This window comes from Hoplias malabaricus, chromosome 8 (assembly GCF_029633855.1).
Source record: "Hoplias malabaricus isolate fHopMal1 chromosome 8, fHopMal1.hap1, whole genome shotgun sequence".
In the NCBI taxonomy this organism is placed as follows: Eukaryota; Metazoa; Chordata; class Actinopteri; order Characiformes; family Erythrinidae; genus Hoplias; species Hoplias malabaricus.
Window position 1 is genome coordinate 10,620,372 of NC_089807.1, and position 12,846 is coordinate 10,633,217.

General features: G+C 37.5%; 1 protein-coding gene across 1 annotated transcript; it reads right to left on the reverse strand.

Annotated features, from left to right (window-relative positions):
- Window positions 1–5,319: 5,319 nt before the first annotated feature.
- plaua (plasminogen activator, urokinase a) lies at window positions 5,320–11,099 on the reverse strand. Its single transcript, XM_066679913.1, has 11 exons — window positions 11,009–11,099; window positions 10,373–10,457; window positions 10,189–10,255; window positions 9,096–9,237; window positions 8,785–8,882; window positions 8,303–8,329; window positions 7,981–8,158; window positions 7,286–7,437; window positions 6,992–7,132; window positions 6,500–6,657; window positions 5,320–6,151 (listed from the first exon to the last, which is right to left on the reverse strand). Exons 2-11 carry the CDS (start codon window positions 10,418–10,420, stop codon window positions 5,954–5,956), a joined length of 1,209 nt encoding a protein of 402 aa, XP_066536010.1. The 5' UTR covers window positions 10,421–10,457; window positions 11,009–11,099; the 3' UTR covers window positions 5,320–5,953.
- Window positions 11,100–12,846: the final 1,747 nt, after the last annotated feature.

Consider the following 12,846-nt stretch of genomic DNA (forward strand, 5'->3'; position numbering starts at 1 on the left):
TACAGTTGTTAGAGAATCAAAGAATGTATTTGATGGAAGTGTCAATCCAGGGATGCTGTCTTTCCTAATATGTAACCCTAATGAGACTTTATATGACAGACCTTAAGGGTCCTCCTTTTTGAATAAAAACCTTACCTTGTGTTTAACATATCAAAGTAGGTCATTCATTAAGTTAATGTGCCAGTGAGACCACTGTGGCTGTATTTGCTTCTGGCGGGCTTTCTTAGTATCCAGCAGTAGAGTAATTAGAGAGGGCCTTCTCCACAGCCATGTCTCCCCCTCAAACCACACGCATCCAAAAATAATTGCAATGGAGTGATCTGAAACCAACGTCCACCATTGTCCAAATGCATGAGCGTCACACTTTCAGAAAAGAGATTGGGTACTTTTGGCACTCCCTGAGGAAAGCAAAGGCCATGGGCTACAGCTCCATATCAGGAGATACCTCCATGTGTTCTTCTGCTCAGTAGGATATTAGTGGAAAGGCACAACATCTCTTTGCAAATAGAGCACTTTTTTAGTTGGCAGAATGTGGCCACAGAAAAGCTCAGTTGTTTATTGTAAATTCTAAACTAATATTCCAACATTATTACGCACCAAATAATACACTCCTCTCCAGAAGGAGGAATATTTGTAAGATTTCATTATAGAACTGTGTACAATAAAACCACATGTAAGCCTATGTCCTGGAGATGATATCAACACATCTATAACATTTTTACAATACAATAACGTATAATTGTGTTCCCCTAACTAAAGGTACAGATTTGTCCTTGAGGGTACCACCACAGTGGAGTTTTTTGACAGTGTAGTGTGAATTCAGTTACATTAAGCTGCATACACTGTGGACACGGACATACAGTTGTGCATCAACTTAGAAAAGCACAAAACAAAAAAGTGAAAGTACAGCTTATTGATAGGCTACAACAACTTAATGATAAGTTACTGATTTATTCTTCTTAAATTAAAAAAAAGGCAGATTATTTACAATCAAGGGTCCAGTTGTGAATGCAATGTATGACGTTGTGGCTCCCTCCAGTGGAGAAAAAGACTCATCAAAAACACAGCAAATTCAAAATGTAAAAAATCGTTCGTTCATCTTAAAGAGAATTGTGGTGGGTCCAGAGGCTACCTAGAGTTATTGAACACAACACATGTACAAACACTGGACAGGGCACCAGTCCATCACAGGGCATCACACACTCAACAACACACATCTGTGGGCAATTTCACACAGATTATCCATCTCCCAGCATGTGTTTTTGGAAACCTGCACAGACACAAGGAGAACACAACAAAACTTCACAGTCAGAGCCCTAAGGTTGAACCCCTCACCATGGGCCTGTGTGTCAGTGACACTATCTGTGATACTACATAAAAATGGAAAGCAAACAAATTCAGCGTGGGTTTATGAGAAATTCACATTAATGCGGAAACTTAGTCAGAGTTGTTTACTGTGGTTTTAACAGGAACCAGACCCCCAAAGCCACAGTTATATGTGTGTGTGTGTGTGTGTGTGTGTGTGTGTGTGTGTATACAACCTTCTTGCTGGCACCAATTACACATGTTTATTTCCTTTGTTTGTTTTATTTTGGGCAAAATATATATAATTTCATACAAAACTCCAAAAAACGAGCTGGACAAAGTTACTGGCACCTTTTCAAAAGTGTAGGTAAACTTGTTTCTCACCTGTGGCAAGTAACTGGTGTGAGCAATACTAAAATCACACCTGAAAACAGATAAAAAAAGAGAAAATGACTTCATCTTTGCGTTGTGAGTCTGTGTGTGCCACACTAAGCCTGGAGAATAAAAGAGGAGAAGAGAACTGTCTGAGGAAGAAACAATCTCAGGGTTACAAGTCCATCTGAAGGGATCGTGATGTTCCTTTGTCCACGGTGTGCGACATAATCAAGAAGTTTACAACCCATGGCACTGTAGCTAATCTCCCTGGACATGGATGGAAGAGAAAAAATGATGAAATGTTGCAGCGCAGGGTAGTCCAGATGGTGGATAAGCAGCCCCAGTCAAGTTCCTAAGAAATTCAAGCTCTCCTGCAGGCTCAGGGTGCATTACCTGGGTCTTTTGAGACGCAAGAGGACCTCACTGCTGACATAAAGAAGTAAAAAAGCTTTTTCAAAAGGGTGTGCAACCAAATATTAAGTTGAGGGTGCCAAAAATTTTATCTGGCCCATTTTTGGTGTTTTGTGTGAAATTATATACATTTTGGCTTTTTTCTCTGTTTTATTTTAATATTATTATTATTATTATTATTATTATTATTATTTAAACTGAGACTCATAAAGGGGAATTCATCCTCTTCTGGTCAACACCAGAGAGCACAGCCCTTCTTTCCTGGAAACACTGACTAGATGAAATTGCTGTGAGAACAGATCTGTGTTTAGCCTTAGTAAGGTGATACTAATCTACTACTAATGTTGGTTGATTTGTTACAGAGCTCAAACACCACTCAGACAAATTGTAAAAGTATGGGATGTTGCTCTTCTGCTCCACAGCCTAATGCTAAGATGGATATATACTATTCTTAGGTAAAATATGTTTTACTAGATCCAGTTACCTTGTGCGATGTTTGTTACATCAGATTTAAATGTACTTTAGACACTCTTTCTACCACTGATTTAATGAACTACATTAGCTCTAAACAGTGAGTCACTGATGACATCACTGCTTCCATTTTATCACCCACATGCAAGGTTCATCTTCATCAAAAATCTTTACCATGTTTTTGTGATTAGTGCTTCGGTTTCCCACAGAATCTTACATAATCTAAGAAGACAAAAACTGTGCAGCTGTCGCTGGGGCCATGCGGGGTTAATCCTGACTTATAGTAATTCAGGATCTGTTTTCAGGAAGCCCTTTCCCCCCTGGACCACCAGACTGGGAAAACCTCTCACTGTTACTTCCAGTTTCCACTAACAAGAGGAGGTGATGAGTTGCCCACCCACCAGCAAATGCAGCTGTCTGAACTGGGAAAACGTGACAACACATGTCTGTGCGAAAATTACAGCCCCCTTAACACTGGAAGAAAGAAAAAATGTAGCAATGATTAAAGAGAAGGTTAAAGAAGCTTACAGGTCCGCTATCAAACTATTACATGTAAACTAATTGAAAACGCAATATTGTGAAAACATGACAGTTACTTGTATTTAGTTAGAGTTTATTTCGGTTTTTACAGTATTCATAAATACAAAATGAAATGTGTCACAGTCACACAGCTTCAGGGACCTGGAGGTTTGTGGGTTCAAGTTTCACTTCGGGTGACTGTCTGTGAGGAGTTTGGTGTGTTCTCCCCATGTCAGTGAGTGACTGAATGTGTGAGTATGGGTATGTTTCTGCCTTGCACCCAGTAGTTCCAGGTAGGCTCCAGACCCACCGCAACCCTGAATTGGATAAGCGGTTTCAGACAATCAAAGAATGAATGAATTAATAATTATAGTAACCGAAAAGGTGTAGGCTGAAGCTTTGGCTTATTTGGCATGTTCGCAGAAAGAAAAACATCATATCATTCATTCATTATCTGTAAGCGCTTATCCAGTTCAGGGTCGCAGTGGGTCCAGACCCTACCTGGAATCATTGGGCGCAAGGTGGGAATACACCCTGTAGGGGGCGCCAGTCCTTCACAGGGCAACACAGACACACACACATTCACTCGCACTTTTGAGTTGCCAATCCACCTACCAACGTGTGTTTTTAGACTGTGGGAGGAAACCGGAGCACCCGGAGGAAACACATGCAGACACTGTCTGTGAGACTCCTCACAGACAGTCACCCAGAGCGGGAATCGAACCCACAACCTCCAGGTCCCTGGAGCTGTGTGACTGCGACACTACCTGCTGCACCACCGTGCCACCCTCATCATATCATACATGTAAAAAATTATTTATCATCTTTATAAGTGTCTACTACCTTATTTAAATTATTTGTTTTAATTTGCAAAATGAGCTACACATTCTTATTTCTTTATCACAATTATTCCACAAGTTTACCCCTTTGACAGATATGCATCTACTTTTTATATTAGTCCTTACTCTTGCTTATTTTTTAAACATACCTGTTCCCCTAAGTTTATATTTGGTCTCTCTAGTTTCAAAGAACTTCTGAATACACTGTATTAAAAAAATTTACAGTAAAATCCGTAAAATTTACAGTAAATAACTGGCAGCTGTAGTTGCCAGAATTTCACAGTAAAATATACGGTCACTTTTTTTACAATCATAAACTTTACATTTAAGAACTGTTTTGTTTACAGTAATTTTCTGTTAAAAAACAGATATATACTGTAAAAATAGCCATAGTATTTACATAAAAATAACAAAGAAACATTGTTTTGACATGTAAACTGTGTGACCAATGAGAGAATGGAGACTGAGACATAGCCATATTTAGATACAGCCAAACCACATCCTATATTCAGCCCTTAAAAGGAGATATTGCCAAAAGGACCAAAGTAATGTGCAGTACCTGGGTGCCACACTCCAGCACTCGGAGCACAGGCTGATGGTGTATTTTCCTGATCAACACACATCTCGTCACAACATGCACAGAAACACAAACACACACACACACACACACACACACACACACACACACACAAACACACACGCACACAAATGCACAAAATAATCACCCCAATGAAACCCAAAATCAAAAAGTCTCAAAGACAGAAAAGAAAACTCTGAAAATCAAAGAAAATATGGAGAAACAAGGCATGCTGGGAGCATTTTATATTTTTGGGGTTTTCTGGGGGTTGATTACTTTTCACAATCCATGCACCTAAGACATTCATTTGTTTCTTCTTGGTTTATACATCGTGTAAAAACATTGTTTACTCTGCCCTGTACATCCAGTATCCTACCTCCTTCTATTACAATTTTTGCACTATTGTTTACACTGCCTTGTACATCCATTATCCTACCTCCAAATCAGGTTATTGTCTTCAGTCAGTGTCCCATTGTCTCATGTATGTCTATCAATGAGCTGCTGGTATCTCATTGTCCTGCACTTATCTTCTGTTTGTTCACTTTCATATATTTATATACATAGCTTAGTTGAATTTAGTCTATTTTTTGTTAAATGTTACTGCATCTTGGAGAGGAGAGTAACAGAATTCCAATCCTTTGTATGTGCTGTACATATGCAGAATTGACAATAAAACTCTCTTGACTTGACTTGTGTTTTAATAATATTAGGCACGTACACCATGCTGCAGATAATATACCTTAACAGTTAACATGAAGATTGTAAGAGGAAAGAAGACACAGAACCAAGTAGTCAAGACTTCATGATAATTTTAATCGTCCAGGTGGTATGGCCAAAGCTAGTCATTACAGTGATAGCGAGTAAAAAAAAAAACATACACATTGCTGATTTAGAAATAACAGCTCAAGCATCTTTAGAGAAATGATTGAAAGCACAAAAAAGGATCCAGCCTGTTATATAAATTATATATATATAGATAAATAAATTAAATACAAAATAAATACAGTAGAAATATTTAAAGTGCAACGTGAAAATGAAATATGATTCCTATATTTTCACATCATGTAACACTGAAATAAGAATAGCATCTGTTCTTACAAATAACAATTGTGGAAAATACAAAAGCCTCCTAGAAGAGGCTGGAGTTGCAGTCTCTAAGTAGCAGTGATTGCATGTTAAAACATGTAATAACCACTACTATACATACAATATTATACAGCTTTATTATATCAGCTTTACAGCATTTGCATTTTTCAAAGTTCTCCTGTAATTTCTGATTGAGATTCCAGCTCATCAACCAATCCACAGCAAAGTATAAATGAGTTATTTAAATTAATTTATAAGTAGCTGAAGCTGCCTGTAAAACCTTTAGGAGGCTGCTTACTAAAGGGGCAGGATCAGGGCAAGCTTGGTGGCTTTGATCATGTGGTTCTATGTCAAGCAGGGTTCAGCACATTTAATCCTTCTGTGGGAACATTCGGCCCACGGTGAAGGAGCGCAGACGTGTGTGTATTGCTATCCATTCATTATAATTAGTAACTTTAGTGTAGACACCTGGTTTGAATTTGTTGGCACAGCCATCTCCCCAGCTGACAATTCCGTACAGGAACACCCGGCCACTCACTTCACACACCAGAGGTCCACCTGAGTCTCCCTGTATCAGCCAAACAGTAAGGAATGCAGTCAGAAGAGCAGTTAAATAAACAACCATCATTATCATCATCACCATCATCATCTTCTTTGCTGCTTAATCTATTTCAGGGTCGTGGTACAACCAACAATATTTCATCTAAATCATGTTTGTGATGTCACAAATAACAATATGTTTATACATTTTTGTCCACAGCACTTTCTCTCCACCCATTGTCATTAATTATTTAAGGAATGTTTTGTGCTTTGATATTAATAATAATTATGATTATTATTATTATTTATTTTTTTATTATTGTCTGGCTTTTCATAGTCACACCTTTATTTAACAGAAATGAAAATTGTGACTAACCTGACAAGCATCATCTTCCCAGGTTGGACTGCCTGCACAGAACATATTCTCAGTGAGAGGAATATCACTTTTTCCATAGTAGTCTTCTTGCATACAAACACTGTCAGAGATAAGCTTCACGTAAGCCTCCTTCAGGTACCGGGAGTACTTGATTGGAGCTTTGGAAAAGAAAAAGAAAAAATATACATATTAGATTAATTTGTAATTTATCATATTAATATGTATTTGGTATTGTAGAGTAATCCATTTAAAAGATAATCCCAGATAAAGTTAAAGGTAAAAAGCTGAATTAGTAATTAGGCGATGAATGACACTCAGAACAAATAGAGTGTTTTTCTATAAAACGACTAACATTGCAATTTTCACATTGAAATGTCCAGGAATATGGTATTAAATGCAATTATTTTTTATAAACAATGTATTGATACTGTAATATTTCACTATTATACAAAAGTGTGTAAATAATTTCATTTAAAAATGAGGAACACTTACATGTCTGTTCACTGCCGTAACCAGCAACCCTGCAGAATGCTCCATAGGGCATCATCTGTTTGGCCGGGGGCAGGCACACAGTCCTCACTGAATTTGTCCTATGGGCACAGTTCCCTTCACTGTTCTCTATCTGCAGCAGAGCTACACACACACACACACACACACACACACACACACACAAAACATCATAATTAATCAAATGGAAATATAGTTTTTAATGTTATTTTTTACATTGTGCAAATAGATTAAAGCAATGTTGTGTTGATTTAGACTGCAGTGTCTGAGAACACATACCAATATCATTGTTATATATCTCTTTGGTGAAATCATAGTCCTGATGTATCACCACTTTGGTCACTCTAAACATCTGCTCTTTGAGGGGGTCAGTCTCGTTGGTGGCCTTCTTTCCCAGAAAAACAGTGTATTTACCTACATCTTTTCCTTCCCTGTGGGAAACAGAACAACAATTTCTCTTGAGATCTATAGATAAATAACTCAAAGTCAAATAAAAAGTGTCATTGTTGCTGTGGAAACCACTTGTCTCCATAATGATTCATTAAAACGAAAAACCAAAGGTTTAATGTACATGTGTGTATAATTATATTATTGGACACTGACAACACTAGAAATTCTGATAAAAAAAAGCTAAAATGAATTGTTTACTACTAAACCATTTATCTCATTTATAAATATATCTGAAGATTTGAAGATCACGCGCTCTCTAAAGCACCGCATCTGAAAGGCACTAGTCTGTATTAATAGTGAAAATGTGCCAAGGCATAGAAACATTATATTTCTTCATTTGTTTCAGTATTCAGGCTACATCAGACATCACCATCCCTCCTTATGGGGAAACTGGGGCATGTACGTATGTATTTATATATGGGAGTGAGTGAGTGAGTTACGAGCCAGTTCTATTATGTGTGTCATATATAATAACAGATGTAAAATCTAATGTTTTGCAATGAAAAGAACACAATTATAATCACCCGTCAGTGAAGCAGTGGGCTGCAGTGAGGACCCAGCATGGAGAGATTAGAGTCCCCCCACAATGGAAGAGGCCTCTTTTGAAGATGGATGCGATCCAAGGCTGAGACTCTATTGAAGAATGGAATCCTCCAATAATCTTATTCTGCTGCCTCAGAGATCGTTCTCCACATGTGTTTTCTGTAGAAAAGTAGATCACACTGTGAGTTTTTGCTTTCTCCATAAAAGTTGTTACTTTGGAGATATTTGGGGGTTTTGTTTGTTCGCTTGCTTTAGGCAACAGAACATGTTAAATGTGGTGATAAGTAAATATGAATTCCTTACCTGTATCTTGTTCTTCTGGACTTGGGGCTGTAACACAATGAATTAAATAATTATTATTAATGACTAACTTAATTAATGTTATTAGTCACTATTAAGGATGAGCTACACTCTATGACCAAATACGTTGACAACTCTTCTAACATTTTTTTCTGAAATGAAGGGTATTTATAGCAAGTTTGCACCCCTCTGCTGAAGTAACAGCCTCCTCTATTCTGGGAAAACTTTACATTTAATGTTGGAACACTCCAACTCATCCCTGAAGGTATTGAATGATGCTCCATCGCTCCAGAGTACAGAGACATGTTGCTTTATAGACCAGCAGCAACCTTAAACTCATTTTCAGCTGTCACAGAGCAACCCATTCCATTTCATACATTTCTTTGTAGATTATAGAACAAATTTGGAAATACATTTCCACAGTGGGAGTAAATTATAGTAACTGAATTAATTAATTATCATCTTGTCTGTTATATAAAACTTACTAGGTTTTGCTGGACACTTGGGAATATTACAAAACTCTCGAACAATCCTTGATCCTCTCCTAACTCTGCACCAAGGCATGATGTTGTTATCAGGATTCCTGCAGAAACAAACAATCAAAGAGTTACAGTCAGTGATAGGAACAGATCATGAATTTAAACTCAAAAGCAGAACTTCTTTTTATTGAAAACATTCTCACAAAGATGTGAGTCATAGATATCTCTAGTTCTCAGCCATAGGAAGCAGCTCACTTCCCTTTATTAGAGGTCTTACTCATGCACAGTCAGATTGAAAGAACTGATCTGAGATCTACCTGCAGTAATTGTGAGATCCAATCCCCCTGGAAGCGTCAAACCAGTTCCACCTGAGACATCTGTGTCTTCTGGCTGTTACTGAGACAGTCCCTCTGTACTCATTCCCCTGACTGCCATCAGCTAAACACTGTGTATATTCATCTGTGAACAAGAACACAACCCACATCACCATACACAGACACACACATAACAAAAAGCAGTCAGCTGTGTAGTGTGCTGAGCGGGAGCCGAATTAAAGCTGTGGTGTCACGGATGCTTAGTGCTGTGTGTTGAACTGTTTATAGATGCGAGGAAAGAGAGTGAGAGAAGGAAGCGGTGCATCATATTAGCCATGATTCTACCTTCTTCTCGATTATTTAACCTTCCTCCTGTGTTAGCTTTCTGTTACCATCTCTTATGTTAATGGGTCGGTTTTGACTTGTGTCATAAATCAGCCATAAGACTATGGCTAAAAACAATTAATCATCAACCAATTTGTTTCTTACATCTTGTTTACCTTGTTATTCTTCCTTATCCATGAAAGGATTGGTTTATTCATTGTTGCTCACTGTAAACTGGGGGTACTGTATACTCTACAAAACACAAACTCTAAACTGACTTGGCCTTACATGTCTGGACTTGTTTTGTCTTTCCTTGTTTTGTAAAACAGACAAAGATAGAAGCCCCTAACTGAAGCTCAAATGGTTGTAGGAGGAGCCAGCTGTAGGCTGTTGGTGTATAGTGTGTTTATGATTCTAGATTTGGCACTTTTTTATTATTTTGTTGAAATAGAAGTTCCTGACAAAGTCAAAATGTCTTGATGCAATAGACAAATTTATGGAGTATTTATATGAATTTAAAATCTAAAAACGGGTCGGTCAAGACCCTAACACAAGAGGAAGGTTAAGGGTTTGGGGTTTCTGATGTTTTTATTATGTATTTATTATGTATTTTAGTGATTTATTTATTCAGTTAGATCAGTTTTGATCTTACCGTTTCATTCTTTGACTAAAAGGATCCAAAAAAGATGTTTTGTAAATGGATTCCTTTTTTTTACTTTTACCCTACTTACTTGATTTAGACTCTGCTACTGAGCGGATGTTGCACACTCACCATTTTGTCTGGGCTGTAATAAACGACTGACATCATTTGCCCATGACTTGTTGCCCAAGGTGGAAGTCTTTAAAGGGAAAGAATGAAACCAATCAGACAAAAATAACTGACACAACAATGCTGTTCTCTATTTCTTTTTTCTCTCTCTAAGTAATGGTAAATTGTTCTGCTTTTATTTTCTTACCACAGCAAAAGTGCACGCAATCAATAGTAAGATGACCCAACAACCCATTGTGTCGAAAAACTCCTGTCGTCCTTATATGGAGTTTCTGAAAAGCATTGTTTTGTAATGATGACAAAAACAGTACAAACATATGGCATATCACTCAGGAATACAGAGAACAATATGCATGCGCGCGCACAAATGCACACACACACACACACACACATGCACACGCACACACACACACACAAATTCTCTCAATCATGGCAATGAAATGAAAAAATATCTATATATTTTTGTAGGTAAAACACAAATATTTATTTCACAATTTACAGATTCAATGCATAAATAAATAAACAAATCGAAAGTAGTACAACTTTAGTTTGTGGAAAATGTTCTCATTATATAACTACTAACTACTTTCAATTTGATATGCATCTGAGCCTGTGTCATCTATTTATTTGTAAACACAATGTAGCCATTTAAAGTATTTATTTTTATTTTAGAAGGCACATATGACCATAAATGTTCACTAACTGCATTCTGGTATATAGCACTTATCTGATGTTTTTTGTATTATTAGTGAATATTAGTAGATAATGATTTGCAGGAAAATTAAATGTGAACCTGGTTAACAGCATAATAATCAGTACTCACCTTTCAGAACTCAGTCCAGTGCTGTCTCACAGCTGTGTTCTCTGGTGACTCTTGTCCTTTGTTATTAGCAGAACTCTGCTCTGTACTTGGCTGTGTCTGAATGGTTGGTCTGATTCTTTATACAGCTCAGGAAGCGTGAGATTGTGTGAAAGAGGCGGGCCTATGCAAGACCAGCTGAAAGTTTGCAGAATTTGAGGAAGGTATAGAAGATATTTTCAGACTGTGACGTGATGATAAATGAGACATGACTCAAAAAAAGCCTTCCTAATTTCAACACAATGAATAAGTGATAGGAAACGCTCCTTTTAAGGCATTTGTTTCTTCTGCATTGTTATTCACATCAGTTCTCAGTACCCTTTTCAAAATGTGAATAAACTGGAGCTTATTATAAATAAAAAAATACAGGATTATCTTCACTGGCAAAGTCAACATTTTAGAGACACTTGTAAAAAGAGCAGATACAAAATTCCTGATATATAGAGTCTAATGTGTAAAGATTATAAAGACCAATTACCAAAAGAAAAGTATATATTATTGTCCTGTAACAAATAAAAGTTACTTTGGAAAGAAAGACTGTGAAACCCAGCTATCATCTCTGTCAGCACATTTTCAGTTACAGTCCTGTTCAGCTGAATAGTACTGATATCATCTTGCTTTGGCAGCAGTATCTTTAGTATTTACTCACCAGTTAAATAAAAGTGTTTTAATTATTTCCTGCATGGACGTGCTACCACATGTTTATACAGTAATCTGTTGAGTTATATAAAGCAATTTTTACTTAAAAAGCTGAACTTGCAACAGTGTGGTATGAGCTGTTCTTGTTTATGTTTTTATTAATCATCAGGACTATGAGGGGATTTCAGATTCAACGGATCCTGAAAATACATGAGATCATCAAGTAGACTTAAGGAAATGTGAAGGTGCTTGCATACAATTCCTGTGCAATATATCAGAAAACTTCCAGTGTTACGCCTAAAGAGTGAGAATACTGGGGCTCACAACCTCAAACTGCAACAATGTACACTGTACATAATGTACTTTAAAACACTTCTGCCAAGTTTAATACATTCACTCAGTTCCAGTGAATGTTGCCTTTTTACATATGCTGAGGCTCATTTACACACTCATAACCCGTCTTCCCAACCTTTAGAAGAAAATCTCTTATAGCTGCTCTTTCACTATTTGTACTACATTTACTTTTAACTTTAGTTAATTTTTCTGTAACAATTTCTTTACATGGCATACATATGATTTGGACACTGATTCTGAGTCTGAGTATTAGAAAAATATAACCGTATGTTATAACCGCGTGTTTGAGTCCCGCTCCGAGTGACTGTCTGTGAGGAGTTGGTGTGTTCTCCCCGTGCCCGCGTGGGTTTCCTCCGGGTGCTCTGGTTTCCTCCCAGTCCAAAAACACACGTTGGCAGGTGGATTGGCAACTCAAAAGTGTTCGTAGGTGTGAGTGTGTGAGTGAATGTGTGAGTGTGTGTGTTGCCCTGTGAAGGACTGGCGCCCCCTCCAGGGTGTATTCCCACCTTGCGCCCAATGATTCCAGGTAGGCTCTGGACCCACCGTGACCCTGAAATGGCTAAGGGTTACAGATAATGGATGGATGGATGGATGTTATAAGCAGCAAAAAATATAACTCAAAATAAAAAATGGTGAATTTTCATAGCCTAAGCTTTTGAAATAGAACAACACACAAAGCTGAGTAGCAGCAGAGTGTATGTGTTCAGTATAACTACAGAATTGAATGGCAATGGAATATTCAGTCCACAACACAGATACCGGCACTCCTGGTCGACATAATACATATAAGACAAAACATCCATCCAGCC